General features: G+C 38.7%; 1 protein-coding gene across 1 annotated transcript in view; it reads right to left on the bottom strand.

Moving 5' to 3' along the window:
* The window catches only part of cps1 (carbamoyl-phosphate synthase 1, mitochondrial), a 55,369-nt gene that overhangs the window by 10,941 nt on the left and 25,787 nt on the right, over positions 1–18,641 (bottom strand). Inside the window, exons 22-32 of the mRNA XM_083996272.1 lie at positions 18,250–18,391; positions 17,546–17,611; positions 17,254–17,317; positions 16,533–16,714; positions 13,494–13,688; positions 11,879–11,946; positions 9,260–9,335; positions 6,713–6,790; positions 4,150–4,257; positions 3,847–3,936; positions 3,387–3,557 (exon numbers count right to left, since the gene is read on the bottom strand). Coding sequence (XP_083852398.1) covers positions 3,387–3,557; positions 3,847–3,936; positions 4,150–4,257; positions 6,713–6,790; positions 9,260–9,335; positions 11,879–11,946; positions 13,494–13,688; positions 16,533–16,714; positions 17,254–17,317; positions 17,546–17,611; positions 18,250–18,391 — 1,240 coding nt within the window. The remainder of the gene's footprint in view (positions 1–3,386; positions 3,558–3,846; positions 3,937–4,149; positions 4,258–6,712; positions 6,791–9,259; positions 9,336–11,878; positions 11,947–13,493; positions 13,689–16,532; positions 16,715–17,253; positions 17,318–17,545; positions 17,612–18,249; positions 18,392–18,641) is intronic.

Below are 18,641 nucleotides of genomic sequence, written 5' to 3'. Positions count from 1 at the left end.
GCCATTAAAACTATGAAGCAGAATTAAAAGTGGAAATGCAATCCAACCACAAACAAGAGGAAAGCAACAGAGAAAAATGGCATCACCAAGCCAGGGAGATTTAAATGCTGTGAAAACGAGCAAACATACACTCGAACAGAGTGGTGTGTCTTAAGTAACAGGAAGGATGCATGCGACTGTCACAATCGCCAAGCCTCTCTAACCACAACATCCTACCAACACACACACACACACACACACACACACACACACACACCGCCCCATCTCCCTATCCCACACCGACCGCCCACTCCTACCAGACAGAAGAACTGCGAGGCTCCGCAACATGAACAATGTTATCTTGGGGCAGCAGCTGAGCTCCAGTGGAAAAGGGAATGAATAAAGTAAGACATTTCCACACGCACACACAACATTGTTGCTCACTGTGGGCCTTGTTGGAGGCGGAAGTGGCACCTGTATAAATGTCTTTATATTCACAGCTGAATGGAAATGAACAGCTACATTTTGTACCTACAGGTTAATGAATGGCAGTTCATTAATCTGTTGTTTCTATTGATATTGCAATTGATGGATAGTTTGATGTTCAAACAAAGGAAGCAGGAAACGTTCAGCTTTCTGAAAACTCCTGAAGTGATCTGATTTGGTAAGGAGAGCTGAGTGGTTGATGGTTCAGTGTTGCAGGGTCAGGGTCTTTGTCCTCTTCTTTTTTTTAAGGGTATTGCTTATAAATGTATAAATGGTGAACACCAATTGACTGCTTTTGTTTGTGCTGTACAGTAGAAACAGTAGAACAATGTGCTCAGCTAGGTCACAAGGTAGTTGCTAGGGTATTTCAAGTAGGGTCTTTTAATATTGCTAAAGTATTGTGTGGGGTGTGTGTGTGTGGGGTGTGTGTGTGTGTGTGTGTGTGTGTGTGTGTGTGTGTGTGTGTGTGTGTGTGTGTGTGTGTGTGTGTGTGTGTGTGTGTGTGTGTGTGTGTGTGTGTGTACTTGGTAGCAACACATGTACAGTATCTTTGGTGACAGTAGTGTTTCTTGTGGGATTTAGCCCACTTTCTTGCCTGGAAAGGTTTTCAAACACGATAAAACTTAGACATATACTGGCTGAATAGTGAAAAAAACATTTTAAAAAAGATGTTAAAAGGCATGTAAAACAATAAAGTTTGATCCTTACAGGACATACATGTATTTGTCTGATTAAAGTTACTCTGTGAAATGAAATAATTGTGTACCGGGAGGATAAGAGTTAATAAAACTGTGTAACGGTTTCCAGGCAGCAGTCATTGTAAACATATTAGAGACCAACATTTGTCAGTGTATCGTATGTGCACATGGAGATGACGGTATGTGAGGTTATTAGTAATACCTGACATGGTGGAGCCGTAGTAACCATTGTGTGATTAAACACATTAACAAGTTGATTAACATAGCTTCCTGACATTAAAGCATTTATATTCGAATTATGTCTATGATGTTTTCCTGGGTCATCACGTTCACGAGGATGTGTCTATTTCAGAAGTTGCCACAATGCCTGGCATTATATGGTCAAGGGGACAGAGTATCCAACAGTTGGAGGTTATTTTTCCTCAGCCATTAAGTGTGCACAGGGGGCCGACACCAAATCAGCTTCCTCCTCAAATGTTGTTCTCATACTCTTCTTCCTCTCACTGTCATAAATACAACTGTGTTATCGGTCCTATGAGTTTGTATATTGAGGCAGAAATTACACAATAGGGACTTGTTAGTGAAAAGAAAACAACATGGCCTCAAACAAGGGATTGTAAGAGGAAAGAGACAGCAAGAGCAAGAGAGTGAGGTTGGGAGGGAACGAGACAGATAAATGAAGATGGTCTCTCTGGATGGCAATGACTTGAACCATGGGATGATACAGTGAGGATAAAGGCTGAGTGAGAGTACATATTGATGGTACACACTTCAGGCTGTGAAGGCTGGATAATAGGTCCAGACATCACATTGTGTTTACAGTGGGGGTTTGATGTTATGGTGGCAGTAAAGTGTTTAACAGGAAATAAGAAATTAGCAATACTTCATTAAACAATCTTCATGTAATGTGGCACAGTTTCCAGCACAGACTGTATGAGACGGTGTATATGAAGTCTGTATTGTACACTCCAAGTAAACTGGAAGTCTTTTAAGCCTGGTGCCTGGAGTATTCAGAGCTCTGATTAATATTCCTCACCACTGTGCAGCCTAGAAATTGAAAACTTTAGGTGGCGGTGAGGAGTGGGGGATTATACCTGCGTGATTGGCTCCAAACTACAGCCATTGTTACAGCAGCTCTGTTGTAATTAGAGGGAGAAATTACTTTGGAAAAAATAGCTTTGGAACAGCTGGCGACACGTAAACTCTCTCATACCCCATCTAAGAGGTAAGCCTCCCAACCGGCACGAGAAAGCATCCATACTCCCCACCATCATGGCGAGGTAGAAGGATGGAGCAGTAATTGCTGTCTTTGGTATGTGATCCAATGAAATCTGTACTAGCAGAGCCTGCACTACCTATTAAGACATCACACAAGTAGGGCTCTTTACATAGGACCTAATTTTCCAACAATACATAACACGACTGCAGGAAGTTCAGAGACATGGTTACAATGTACTTTTAAAGGGGAGCTATTACCCCTAAACTAACTTGTGGCTATTGTATAATTCTGAAAGTCTGAACTTTAGTCCAAGATTAATATGGCTCTATGAGTTGAGACCACCTGACATCTTAACAGCAATATAAACCCTTTTAAAACACATTGTAATTTTCCAAGTTTTTACTTGGACCCTTTTGCATTGTGCATTTTCAAGGCCTTTATTTTCTTGACAGAATGTGCAGGTTCAAAATCAGTAAGTAAACAGGAACACTGCAAAGGAAATGTCATGTTCCAGTTGTTTAAAGGTACATTAAAGTACTGGTTTTATAAATGACATTAACTAAAAGCCATGTTCTAAACAAGTGCGCAGGTAAGTAATGACACAGTGACCGTGTGGAACATCTGGAACTGGAACCTCAGCCACAATTAAATGTCATATTTAGTCTTGTAAAATGTGCTTTTCCTACTCCGACATGTCAAAATGTCAGAAAAAGGACCATCATGATTATTATAGTTGCTACATGTGCATCAAAGCCTTGTCTGTCCTTACAAGACACGTTTCACAAGACAGCCAATTACAGAGCATGGTTGTGTTGAAGTCGCAAGTGTGAAAAGGCCTCACTTACTGTACTTATAAAGCCATCAATGTTTTATTCATTTATCCACCCACCCACACCCATCCATCCATTCTATGCACTCTATAAAACTTAACCTTAAAAAAAAACACAAGAAAGCAAGTGGCACAGTCCCCAGCTGTAAACAGATATTTCAGTTTCCCTTCTCACCTTGATGCCCACGTAGTCCACAGGAATGATGGGTCTCTCCAGCGAGGGCAGACTCGCCTCATCCATAGGCTCTCCCACCATCACTTTGGTTGCGACGTTGATAAAGTCCACACCAATTGTTTTTGACACAAAAGGGAAGGAGCGTGACGCCCGCAGATTACACTCTATCACCTGGAGGGATACACAAAATAATACCGCCATTGAAAAAAAAACCTGATTAATCAATAAATGCTAATAAAGATGCTCTGCTGATACACCTACATGTGGAACAAGAAGTCCTAATATATGTATACACATTTCCTGTACATGCACTCTAGCTATAACATTAAAACTTAAGGAAACATTAATGATAAAACCCCAGCATAAATTGATTTCAGTTTGTGAGGGAATTGCATTTGCTGCAACTAGATGTGAAAATGCCCATCTATCATTTTGTCATACCCTAGGAAATAATACCTACCATGACATCATTGCCTTTAACCAGAAACTGAGTGTTAAAGGGCCCCGAAATTTCAAATGCTTGTGCAATTTTTCGGGTGGCACTCTTAACCTGAAAGCAATGAAAAAGGAAAACACACACATATGCAATATAAGGCTGTTTGTAAATGTTTCATACCAAAGTATGTCTGTACACATAGAATGTAAAAAAAAACCATGCATATCATTAACTGCACACTGAATATTAGTTTCAATTATATGAAAATGTATACAATTGATTTTGTTTGGATCACCATGCCAGTGTTGCGGGTGTGGGTTAACTGACCTTTTCCAGTGCCCCCTGGCTAATAGACTGGGTTGGCAGCATCAGGGTGGCATCTCCTGAATGTACCCCAGCGTCCTCCACATGCTCTGTTATGGCATGGACCAGAACCTGAACAGAAAGACAGTGATTAAGTCACTCTGAAAGTATTTGCATACAGATTATAACTCTAATAAAGCAACAGAAATCCAGACTCAAAGCAACTCAGCCATTACACCCTTAGTCTGTTTTCTGATGAGTTTTTTTTTTCTGATTAGGAGGCAGATGGTCTCTAGACACGATGAGTTTATAGTACACAAAAGTGTACTGTCAAAATATGTTGAGTCAGTTCCAAAACAGCGAGTGACGTTCTGTGCATGTGGAGGAAATAAATTCATCAGGTAAACACTCATTGAAAACGTGTTCAGGACAAAGGGCCCTGCACTTGTTGACAAAGCTGGTAAGTAACAATGCGGCGGATATGCAGTGTCAAAAGAATAACTTCCAACATTTCACCCACAGAAAATGAGATTTGTATCACCAAGCAACTGTGTGAATGTGTGTGTCTGTAAATGAGCTGCTGTGTCATTAGTTCATTTAAACTGCTGCTAACCACCACATTCATTAGCACTCTTCAGATAGAGTCAGTAATTAATATGTATTATCTCTGACTTTTCCACTCTCCCACACATATACTCACTCGCTCTCACACACTCACACACACACACACACACACACACACACACACACACACACACACACACACACACACACACACACACACACACACACACACACACACACACACACACACACACACACACACACACACACACACACACACACACACACACACACACACACACACACACACACACACAGGCCAGGAATAATGAAGCCTGTTTGGTATTCAATGAATGGACAGCTTGTTAATGTGATACTGAAGATAAAGGAGGGGCTGTATTCAGGGAAAGTAGAGAGAGAGAATCTTCCATACAACTGGTTTGCCCACGTTCAAACTGACACCCTTGAAATGACTCCTGCAACCTGAACAATAGAGAAACAGATAGGGCGCTGAGGACAAGTACCTGCGTGGCTCCGTCCTGCACTGTGACTTACAATGCTAACAATTAAAGTTGTTATATTTTATGTTTTTAGCCTGCTATTTAATAACAAAACTAAAACTTCCATGATTACCAATGAACATGTTAACATCTCCAGTATTAGACAGAATATTCTTCTTTTGAGAGTTTAAAATTATGTTCTTACTTCAAAAGTTGTGGAAGATGCAGTGAAACAGTAGAGAAAAACAAATATTTTAAACTTTCTCATATTCCAATAATGGATTTTACTATTTTTAGGTTAAAGTTTGGTCATTCATTGAAACAAACCAGGTTAAACCTAAATTAAACACTTATAGCAGTTAGAATAAAGCAATAGACGAAAAAATATTACACACCTAATTCATGTCCAACTAATGTTAGTTTGTGTTCACTCAGACAAATAATGAGCTTTTGCTTCATTTACACCCTATTCAAGTTTTGACCCCCTACAACACAGACTTCTAATGACAATGATGCAGGTGCTTTTCTCAACTCTGACCAAAGGTAACACCATCAATGTGTTTAGTCACTTGGAACATGATCACATTGGATATGAAGAGTCCATCATTCGTCAATTGTAATCGAGGTAAAGGTTAAAAAACAAGTGTAATTTTGAAGTCATATGATATGCCCCCCAGCCCCTAAAGAAAGAAAGAAAAAAACTACATACCTTTCACAGATGTCAATCATATATGAAAATTATTTGTATGAAAAGAATAATTTCGATACACCCTAATCTCATCCCATGTGATCTGATTGTGTCACCAGTTTTGCGTATTTTAGGTTTCATGTATTCCATTTCCCCTATCAGATCTGTCTGGACTGGTATATCTTTTTTCATTGAAGATGAATGAGATTACATCCACTTGATTCATCCACTGGGCTCACCATCTTTGATACCTTTCCATTTCAAAGGAAAAATAATGTAGGTCTGAATGAGGCGAGACCACAGAGATTAATAACAATGTTACTGTTATAAATTAAAATGTGGTCAACAAGTAGTCAGTATGTATAAAAGATGAACAAATGTTTTCATACTATGTTTCATTGTGTAGAGAATGTATATTATATGTAACCTGTGTATGTCCCCTGGTGCTTGTAACCAATGCAGCATGTTGAATAGCTGGCTCACATTAGCAAAACAATAAGCCCACACTGCCAGGGTGACAAATCAATGGCATTACAGAGGCAGGGGCCTGTATAATTGGTGTTGGGCCTAAGTCCATTCAAATTGTGTAGATCACATGTTCTTTTGTTCTATAGGCAAATGACAGCCCTTTCAACTACCCAGAATCCTTCAGTTCTGCCCCAAAAGACAAACAACCAGTTAGTGTTACTATTGATATGGTCATTTTGCTGTAGTTAATTATCAGTCACAGTTGAGCTGTAGTGAAATTATTATTCAATATTACTTTTGTTATTATTGTGTTAAGTGATAACCTGCCATTTCCAACACTAGACAGAATATGGCATTAGTATCTCACCTTTCCTGCTTTGGCCACAGCATCCACCTCTACCTCCCGGGCTCCACGGATGAACTTGGTGATGACAACTGGATGCTCCTGGAGGAAAGACACAAAGGAAGATTATCTGCCAATTAAATAACAAGATTGTTGTGTGATTTCAGTACAGTCTCTGTGTTTTTTGCTGTTTTTTTCTTCTTCTTTGTATTGGCTCTGTACCCAGGTACAAAACTGTTGACCAGTTCCACAATCAACAGTGACACAGAAAGATAATTATTCATTTTGCAGAGAACATACCTGATCTGGCATTAGTCACAAACCCGTAGAGTTATGGACCTAAAGTTGACAGTTAACCTCCTACCATCCAACTAATTCATTAATTGTAAAACAGATCCAGAGGATCAACACATGGACACAAGTAAACAACAATAATCTCTCTTTTGTAATAAGGACACTAGGTCTATTGATTGTTACTTGAATAGGAAAAAGCAACACCAAAAGGATGGTGTGGTAGTGTAAAAATAAATTAAATCACCAGATTTTTATTGAATGGAATAGTTGAAATGTAACACAGGTTGGTCTTAAGATACTAAATCCCTGATATTACAGGTATCCACAGTGTCTTTATTACAGCTATTACAGAAAAAGGACTGCTATGTAATCCACAGTCATTTAGTATTAGCTTGGGGAACATTTAGTTTACCACTTCTAATATGCCTAATTAAGCTTTGTATTATGAAATTCACATTTGTTTTGATAATGTTTTCTTTATTAGCGCCACTGGTTGTATATATTGCGTTATTATATTGAATGTTTTACTGTATGTTCATGGTAGAAGACAGATGTGTAATTCTTATTAGTAAATAGCTTTAACAGCTGCGCATTTAAACAATTTATACACCCATATACCCAGTTTGTCCTTTTTATGGTTGGGTTTGGCTTTGATATGTTTATTGCACTTATGATCAAACGCCTTGATATATTACGCGCACTCGTGATTGATTTCTGATGACAGCTATCTCATGTTTTTGTAAATCCATTGATTATTGTTCAACCTTGATTTGAGTTTAAGTATGAACAGATTATTACCATTATTCATTCTCTTTATTCATCAGTGTACCTAGTTGGTTTGATTCTTGAATTGGTTCACAGATGGATCATTATGACATAACAAATACAGATTTAAAGAGCTATTGAAAGAACATTTATTAGTCAAACAGCTCTCTATCTAGCTGAAGCTATTTGGTACAATCAAGTAGTGTTTGTCTGATTTACTTGAAATATCTTCAGTCTGCTTGTGTATTGGGTACTGTTTCTGTAAGTTAATGTAATTATGAGGAACGAATGTCTTTGAACATCTGATTGAACATCTGATTATTTCACAACTATGGTAATGGCTACACTGTGGAAATGAATAAGGTCCAGTAATATGTATATGTTGTTTGTATTGTTTATGTTTTGTTGTTTTGTCTTGTCCTGTAGATGTTTGTGAGTTGGTGTGGTTATGGATGTTGTTATTGTGTTTATGGTGTGATGTGTTTTTGTATTTATCGACTGCAATGGGCAGTTCATCTGTGAAGGTAGACTCCAGGAAGAATAGCGATGGCCTTTGCCAAAGCTAATGGAGATCTAAATAAATTAAATGAAATGAAATGATAACCATTATTTCTCTCATCACCTGTAAACATACTGTACAGCTACAGTAACAAAGTTTTTTACCTACTGTAAATATTTTCCAACTCAAGACTACAGGAAAAAAAGCAAAAAAAAAAAAGAGATAGCTGCAGATCATGCCTGGCAAAGCTTCTCCAGGGAAGTGCCTGTTGATGTTTATGGGTCACAGACTTCAAACAGCCAGTCATTACTGCAAAGGATGAAACTAAATACTGTATATATTAACTTTTTCAAGTCTATGGTAATTTGTCGACTTTCTTTTGATCCTCCGTGATTCCTACACTGCTCATCTGCTAAAGCTAAAGCTGATAGTCAGTCATTTAACCCAGTGGTCATCGATTCATTATAAATCATATCTGCTGGATGGAGCAAATACAAACTAATGTTCACATGTTTGTCCATCCACCTACGAGCGTCATTGTTTGCATGTTTTAAGAATTAAATGTAAAACAGGAATATGTCCTCATTAGTTGTTTTATATCTATTAAACCACCATTAACAAGCTTGCCTTGGTGCTCCGAGGATCTGGTGTGCATGTGTGTGTGTGTGTTTGTGTGGTTCTAGCCCCAGGTAGAGGCCCTCGGAGGGGCCAGCTGCCCCCGAGCCACCTGGGTGCTCAGTGAGGTAGAGATGGGCACACAATACTAGCCAACAGACATGCCAGCTGGTAGCAGTAGTTAATTGAAAGCAGAGGGAGAAGGAGAGATGAAAAACAGAGGCTGAAAGCGTGTGTATGTGTGTGATAGAGACAACAAGATCCTGTGGATGTCCAAACATGCTAATTTGATATATTTCAAGAGAGCGACAAATGAAAGGCCAGGGTGAAACTTTTTGGGGGAGCTCTCTGGCAATATGTCTCTCTCACACGTGTAGACATGATAACAGTGATCTCACCTGGGACACCTGAGCAGCCTCCTCCAAGAACCGTTTCATCTCCTCTTCTCCGTACACAACGTTCATTGCTGAGCCACTGGTGAGATGCAAGCGGGAGAGAGAGAGGGGGTAAGAGTGAGCGAGAGAAAACAGAAGGCCACGGGAGAGGAAGAGCAGCAAGCGAAGGGGAGAACATACAAGCTTCTAATGATTGTTCAAAACACTCATTATCTCTCTGTTGCATCACTATTACCATCGGGAACAAGGTCTGGAAACAGTCAAAATAAGGCACAAGAGAGAGGAAGAGAGAGAAAGGGAAAAGAACAGCTATTTAGGTCGAAAAGCACTCCGGGCTCTTCAAAACGAGTTCAGAACTTCGTCATTAAAAAACAACAGATTTAGGCTAGTTTTGTTGTGGTTGTTGTTTTTGATTTTAGACTGGTAGCCAGACTATTCTCCTGTTTGAAAAGGAGTGGTTGAGAGAAACAGGACACATCAAGGCCACAGGCTTGAGTCAGAGCTTTCTTCCTTCACTGTCTGTAGCTCAAGGGCAGACAGATGTCCAACCCTCCAACCAATACTGACCCTTCATCTGAGCACCAACTATAAAAGGTCCATATGCATTTACATCGAGGCATAGCCTTGACTTGGATGCCATCTAGTTCCTGCATCACTGTCCTCTGAATTTTCAAATGAATCCTTTGGTCATTTGGAATAACTATAAACAGATTATATTCTCTCCCAGTCAGTCCTCAAGTCTTTTACAAGAATAAAATAATAATGCAGAACTATGTTTTCCTGTCTATCAGTCTAGTGTTAGCTGTAACAGTAGTTGAGGCAGGTACTAATAGTGTTGACGGTTTAAGTAGTAACAGTAGTCCTCAGTTTGTCTATTCTTGTTTCACTAGAAATTGTCTAATTCATATTTTTATACCGGTGGATGTTGAAAACTTGTGACTTTTACCATAACTGGATTTAAGAAGTGCAGTGACATTTCTGTCTTAATGTAGACTGAACACCTGCTCTATCTGTTAAGGCTGTGAGGGAATTGGCATGTAATTGTCCAAATATAAAGACTGGACCTAAAAATAGACTGGCCAGGGAGTGTGTATTTTGTGTTCATGTTACTCTTGTTTTCATGTACATTTTTCTGTTGATTTCAAGATATATCGTATGGAGGCAAAAATAAAAATTCAAGAAAAAATAAAATTCAATATATTACATGATAATAAAACAATGTGATCACAACAAAAACCATTTGATTGATGTGTATAAAAGTGGGTAAGGTTGTTCATGCTTGTGTTTATTACTTGGGTTTGATTGATTACACCCCTCACCCACACAGATATGCTTTCACACAGACAGAAATTCCTCAGAACTACCGTGCATTTACATTCCACTCCCTCTCTCCTGCCAACATTGGCTTTTGCAGCTCTTACAAAACATTGAAGAACTGAGACGGTTTCACTGCGGAGTGACATGAAGATAAAAATGATTAAACTATGGTCTAGCCTGAAACCTGTCTAATTGCTTGCACACATCATTATATAGCTGTGTCCCGCAGTGTCAAGTCTGTCAGAGAAATTGTGTTTTCTTAACCAAAATCAGTGATGGACTTTTGTATGCAAATAAGACATGGGTCATAAGAATTTTATAAACTTATCAAATGAATATATTTCAGGGCCAAATACCTCAAACTTTGGGTGTGAGCGTGCGTGTGTGTTTGCATTTCACCGTTAGATAAATATGAAGCATGAATCTGACAAGGAAGAGAGTCTTTGGTGTGTAAATTTGTGAGTTTGTGCATATGCACTGAGGCTGGGAAGAACATTCAAAAACCATTACCAAGTATGTCAAAGGGGAAGAGTGAAAACCCTTTGGGGAGGGGAAAGATTAGACAAAGTTCACCCTGCACCAGTGCAGGAGAGGAGCGCATCCTCATCTAAAACAGTATTCTGCATGTGCAGTATACACACTAGAATAGGAAATTGTGAATAATAATAAACTATATATTATTAATGGTATAATAATGGCTAGCGCTGGATACCCCCTCACTGAATTTAATTACTTTGGAATTTGGTAGTTTTAAAATGTGACCTTTTGGCTGACAGTCAGGGTAATCCACAGTGCTTAACAATACAGATAGATTCTCTTAAAAGATTAAAAAATATCAGAGTATGAATGTAAAGTCCAAAACTTCATAATGCATAAGTGTATTCTCAGTGACACTAAGCCCTGCTAAATACAGGGTCACACCACGACACCTGCTGGATAGAAGTGTCACTGCATGACTGAAGGAGCACTTTGCTGAATTCAGTTTATTAATCACCAGAACTAAAACTGTATTCAACTAAAGTTAGCAATAAGAATTCAGACAAAGACCATAGATATTTTCCCCTCTTCATGCCTCAGCTGACAAAGACTGTGGTTTTCTTCCTTGTGTTTGTCAGTTATTTAGCACAAGCTATAACTCTATGTAAATTATTGCCATTGAAGTGTATAACACAAGTACATAAAAATGTGCTTGTTAATAAAAGTCTCAAGTTGAATTAGCTACTTCATTCATGAATAAGAGGCTGTTGATATGACGATGTGATAATGTTATTTACTTTATGTTGGCTGACATATGTTAAGACTTACCTAAGAACATAGGAGGGGCGGAGGAGACAGGGGTAGCCCACCTGGTTGGCAAACGCAAAGGCATCATCCTGTGAAAGGCGAGCAAGTGCAACAAATGTTAAACGTACAATCATGTTATAAAGGTGAGACTAGTAAACAGTGAGTATGACACACTTTGAAACCCTCTGCAAGTTTGGACCATGAGGTAAAGTGATGCACTATGGCCCAACAGTATAGTTTTCTGGGTAATAGACACAGATGCAGTCGTACACATCCACCTCCACCTTCACAAATTGTTGGGACTGTATCAGTATATGGGAAAAAAAGAATAGTCACTGAACTGTGGTGAGAGTTTTGATCTAGACCTGATAGTTTGTAAGTTATTGGCCAAAACATCAAAATGCACGTAATATAGATCAGATACCTGCTGTGTTGTCTCTGAGGTATGAATCATTTTCAGAGCCAACAGAGTATTCTAACAAACAACACAAACACACTGAAAACCAACCAATAGAGACATTTCATGAAAAGGGTGTTTAAAAAATGGTTTCAAACAAGAACACTGAACTTTTCCTTTGTATTTGAATCTTTACGTGACTTCAATAATGCTAAAAGGTTTAGATTGCAGCCACTTCAGAGAGAAAACAAAGTATCAATATCATATTAAGGGGGTGTGTTGTGCTCGTCCTCCCAGTAACAACCTTCTCATACAATAACCTTCATTCTAAGGTGTTCTCAATTCAAACACGTGCATTTGAAAAGGCTCCAGACAATGACAGGTGAAAACCATATCGGCCAAATCACAAGAGTAAAAGGGAGAATATAAGTGCACCAACAGCCAGTAAGTGGAGCCTTGCTTCATCTCCCTTCTGATTTTGTTTTCTTCCATTCAAAATAAAAGAGCAGAAGTTGTGGAAGGAGTCTAGCAGTGAGAGAAATGCTGTTTGTCCTCCTCTTCCTCATCATCATTATCATCTTTCTTTCTCTCCTTCTCAGGCTCTCTGCGGGGCAAGGCTTTTTTTCCTCTCTATCATTACCCACTGCTCACTCACTAGGTGGAGTACCATTTACAAACACTAAATAGCTTCCCAGAGACGCAAAAAGCATCTCCTCATGGCTGTTCAAAGTTATTCTGGCCCAATAAAAACAAACTGTTTCTTCACGCCCTGCAGGGAAATAGAAGATGGAGGTGGACTCTGGAGAGACACAGAACTTGCTCTTTGTGCATGCCAGCTAATCACTCCTCAGCGGTAACTGAATATATGAGGAACGGTAATGGAGGAGGCGCATTTCATCGTTAACTGCAGACACTTTTCATTGCCCCACATGTTCCACAGTGGGGTTTCGCCAGTGCTCGTAGCCGACAGCGGGCTGAAAGGGCCACACAAAGGATCTAAACTGTAACTAGGGGGTGCATTGCCTCTGTGAGGAACATAGTTCTGAAAGCGATGAGTAAAGTTTCTCAGTAGGGAAAGCTGTCGCACCAGTGCAACTGAGCTTATCTTGCTGGACAGGTAGAACATTATCTTAGATGACACCTCGAGGACACAAAAGCTGTCCCTCGGTGCTCAAATCCTGTCATAAAAATATCATGCTACAATTTATCTTTAACACACCCACTACCTATTCCTCTCACCAGTGAACTCAGTGCCCTCCACGGGGCTTGGGCAACCCCGAGGTCGTCTAGGACACTGGAGAAGATGGAGCGCTCCTCCGCCCGGTCAATCTGCAGGGGGCTCGTCCCAAGAATCTTTATCCCATTCAAGTGCAACGGGACGGCCAGATTGTTGGGGATCTGGCCTCCCACTGACACAATGCTGCCAGAGCAACCCTAGAGGGGAGAGGAGAGGAGTTCAAAAGAAACAATAAAAGAAAGAGAAGAAGGACAACGGGAGAAGGGGAGATAATCTGATGAGTTGTCGGCGTCCTGATCAGCCAAGATTTACAGTCTGAAACCTGAGGCCACACATTTATTCTGGCCACTGAACACACATTATAAATATGAGACAAACAGAAATAGTTCATCCCCATACTGTTGCAGGTTTTGCTATAACCGCAGTTGGATGGGGTTTACAGTGGATTGAGAAAGTTTTCAGACCCAACATCTTATTATGCTGCAGCTTTATGCTGTTGCTATGCTAATTGCTATGCTAATTCATTTTCCCCTCATCAATCTCCATCAATCTCTGCTCTGAATACTTATGCCAATGTGAAATTTCTGTTTTTAACGTTGTTGTTTGTGCTTTGCCATTATAGTGCACCAAGTCTAGATTGATGAGGGAAAAAATGAATTTCGATGACTTAAGCGTAAGTCTGCAACAAAACGAAATTCTAAGAAAGTGAAGTGAATACTTTCTGAATGCACTTTGTGTGTGTGTGTGTGTGTGTGTGTGTGTGTGTGTGTGTGTGTGTGTGTGTGTGTGTGTGTGTGTGTGTGTGTGTGTGTGTGTGTCAGCGCACGTGCGTATGTATGTGTGCGTGCGTGCAGGCGCGAGTACGCGAACCTGAACAAGTGTGTATGCACAGAATGCAAACCCTTCTCCTGTCTAGCTGATCTAGGGGGAGGCTGTTTCCATGGCAATGCCAGGTTGTATCGCTTCATTATTCATGGACCTGCTCTCCTGTTCCTGTCCAGGGTTTATCTCCATGCTCTAATGCCGTATTTATCACACACACACATACAAAGAAAGAGGGGACTGTAGCTCTGAGAGAAGGATTGATGGTAATGCTATCTCCCTGAGCAAACAAGCACTTAATCACACTCTGATCCCATCACAACTTTAACTGGATTACAATTCCTCTGCATTGGAAAGTCAATGGACATTAGTGTATAGAGACACAATACAACATAAACACAAAGACGCCATGAAATATATTGTGCAGAATAAATATCAGAGGGATAGGAGGTTTTTACCTTGACTCCCAACACACCACAGAGCAGCACTTGATATTAAGGTCCAAATCATATTATACGGGGGGTGCTCTATGGTCGAGTGGTTAGGGAGCACGGCCCATGTAATGTTGGCATATATGCATATGACTCCCGACCGAGACGATCCTTTATGCATATCATTCCCCCAGTCTCTCTCCCTGCTTTCCTTTCTCTCTACAATGTCCTACAGTATCAAAATTAAGGCAAAAAATGCCCCAAAAAAAAAAAAAAAAAAAAAAAATATATATATATATATATATATATATATATATATATATATATATATATATATATATATATATATATATATATATATATATATATATATATATATATATATATAATATATTTAAAAAAAATCATATTATATGGCATAACCAGTTAAGTCTGGTTACATATGAAATTGTGTTATTTACAAGAAAGTTCAGTATTTGGAAAATCATGGTGCCCTTATTTCAAATATCATGATGTAATTCAAACCACAATCCTTACATTTGGTCTTTCTGGTTGAAATTTGGCATTATCCTAAATTTAGACCAGCAAATGACTATTATGTGACACTGTAATATGTATCGTCACAACACTAGGATTATTAGCCTACTTGCTTGGGCACTTGCTGCCAATTTATTTTTATTTTTTTTGAAAGTATACAGAAGAGATTTCTACAGTTTAAATGACAATAATATAATATAAAATGTTCCTCAGCACTTAGTCATAAATAAAAAGCTTCCCAGCAATATAAAATGACTGTTTAAGAATATATTTACCCCAAAAAGTATTTAACAAGCACAACTACATTAACTATGGGTGTTGTAGAGAGATTAAAAATCCCAGAAAAAAATCCTTACACCTGTAACTACAGAAACCTAAGCTCTTAAATTTTAGATGAGTCTTTAGTGCTGCATAATATATGTCCCAATTAGGACCAATTTATACTTCCTCCCATCCCTCTTTGACAGGGATAAAGGTTTTGTTTGGCGGCTTTTAATGGCCATGACCATCCTGGAGGTTAAGGCAGAAAAAAGCTGGGCAGTTTGCTGTTTAATGAGTTTATACATTGACTTCATATGAACATTTAGAGAGAGAATTTCACGATATTGACGGTTATGTTGCATCCATGTCATGTTTTTTCTTTTTTTCTTTTCCCTCAGCACTCTCCTGCTCTGTGGGAACTCCATGATAATAACACAGCTCAGCTAATGTTTGATTTATACATTTTTTATAAAGAATTCATCTTGAGCTGTACAGTCAAGCCGACACAAATCCAAAAGGTTAAGCTGAATTAATTATTGGGTCATTATTATGTTGATGAATGTGAGCCAGTTTTTAGAACATTAAATCTATATTAGTTTTTTAGTCTATAATCCACTGTTTGTGTGTTTCCTCCCTTTGACCTGGTTGATGTGTGATGTGATGATTTCTTTCATTATATTTGTTCTGTGGTACTGATCAATATTATTATGCTCCAAATTGATTGCCACGCACTGTAATTTTTCAATCAGATTCTACTCAATACATATGCATATATATACGTTTTTATTGATAGATATCTGACCAGACGAGAGTGTCCTCCTTGACTCTCAATGCATAAGATAGGGCCAAGGATAACATGAAGAAAGTTTTTGTAGTGTTAGAAAGAATACATGTTTTCTTCCACAACAAAAAGGACAAGGTAACTCTGAATTTGTGCACTTTGTCTGAATTTTGTCAAATGAAAAACACTCCGTGCCAGTGCGTCCTTACCTCTTGTTGTGTGATGTCGAGGACGCGCTCCAGGGTCAACTCTTCAAAATAGAGGCGGTCACACTCATCAAAGTCAGTGCTGACTGTTTCAGGGTTGTGGTTCACCACCACCGTCCTCTTGCCCATCTGTCTTAAGGCTCTGATGCTGGACACTGCACACCAGTCAAACTCAACACTGCTCCCTGCCGGATGAAAATGCTGATGAATTTGAGCACCATGAAGATCACAAATTCAGCATAAGAACTATACAACTACAAAGTTGTCACTTGCAGGGATACAATGCAAATGTCTTATTATTTATTATTTTATAATTATTAACTTTTAACTTGCCATATTTAGAATTACGTGTTAGAACCACATTTCTTAGTAAGATCTTGTCTGTTGTTCCTGGACAATATTACTGGGATAGAGCTGAAACAACCCTTTTCAGTAAGTCTTTCCAAATCAAAGTTTAAACGTAACAGCTGGCTGTTTACGAGATACAAACCATTGCTGATTATTATTGGCAAAAAAAAATTCTAATACTGTCAGCCTTTGTGAGGTTGACACTTTTTGTATTTTTACAAAAAGTCTGATTCTTTAACCTAATCATTTATTATGTATGAACTCTTGTTGTAAATAAATATAGCATGCCACAGGAATATAAACAGGCTCATATATTTACAACTGCGACATTTAGCAGAATATACAAGAAACCTACTAATCAAATTGTTGGACTTACCAATGTGGTAAGGCCCACAACCAAGAACCATAATTCCCTGGTCTTTAAAGTCCAGGTCGTGTTCCTGATGAAAAGGATAAATAAACCATAACATTGTACAAACAAACTTGTGTAGAAGCCAGTCTTTCCTTTACACAGCGAAACAACATCCATCTTACAATTTAGATTAAAAATAAGATATTTTTATCATAGCAAATATACTAGTATACTATATATTAGTTCTATTTTCAGTGATTAGTTGGGCATATATGCATCATAATGGCTCCATACATGTAGAATATGCAATACATACCTGACCATGATAGGTACAGTACAGGTAGTTGGTCATAGCTGGGTACTCTGCTGCCAAGGTATCAATCTGAAAAGAGGGAACACAGAAAAGAAAGGGGTGAAATGGCTGATGTATTCACATGCAAAGGGAGTGTTAGTTGATTTGCCACAGAGTAGCAGTAATGAAAAGGTTTAATATTCCTTGTTACATTTATCTCAATTATCAGAAGTGTGAACTCCATCACAGAAAAGTGGCAGTTGTTTCAGTTTAGACCTAGGAATTATTTTTACATGGTTTGTGCACTAATATTTTAACACTCTGAAAGGAGCAATTTTACATAATGAGTATAATAACTTTTACTTTTGCCAAACATCACCACTCATTCTTTTGTACATTAATTTGAATAAATGCTTAAATGCAAAACTATTACGGTACTTGTGATGGGTATTATTCCAGTGTGGCCATTTCTACTTCTGATTAAAAAATAAAAAACACACAAAAGAAACTGACTGAAAACAACAATTAAGGCTGACATTGTTCTTCTTAACAAATTAATCTATTATTTAAACTGCTTCAAAGCCTTGAAGCTTTGGGTGATCAATGATTTGTGGATAAAAATGTACAGAACCCTAACCGTAAGGGGCGTAACTGTTATCATTTAGACAAATACTGAAAGTTTGTCTGAGCAATGTTGGAAGCTGTAAAAAGCAGCCAGTGACTCTCACCTGTTTGACCCAGGGTCGGATATTATGCTTGAGCCTCAGCTCTCTGGCTGCTTCCTCATTGGATCCCAGAATCTGACCAACCTGTCGGTCTGAGAAGCCGTCCTGTTTGGCCTTCAGCAGCAGCCCCTTGGAGACTGTGTCACTGTAGGAAAGGACAGGAAGTAAACATTACAAAGTTTGTTTTTTTGTCACATCTTACAATAGTTTTTTTTAATTGCTTCATTAAAAGTCAGTGTAACTGAATCTTTACTAAGATTCAGCAATGTGTACTTCGGTTGAGTTTGGCTTTTCAGAATTTCTGTCTTTGACTAATTTGGGCATCAGGATCATTGCCAAAAACATTCGACATCATTTGCAATGGAGCAACAGAGCTCTTGGTGTTTTGTAACCAA

Source organism: Trachurus trachurus, assembly GCF_905171665.1.
Source record: "Trachurus trachurus genome assembly, chromosome: 21".
Classification (NCBI taxonomy): domain Eukaryota; kingdom Metazoa; phylum Chordata; class Actinopteri; order Carangiformes; family Carangidae; genus Trachurus; species Trachurus trachurus.
This window is presented reverse-complemented; position numbering and strand designations above follow the sequence as displayed.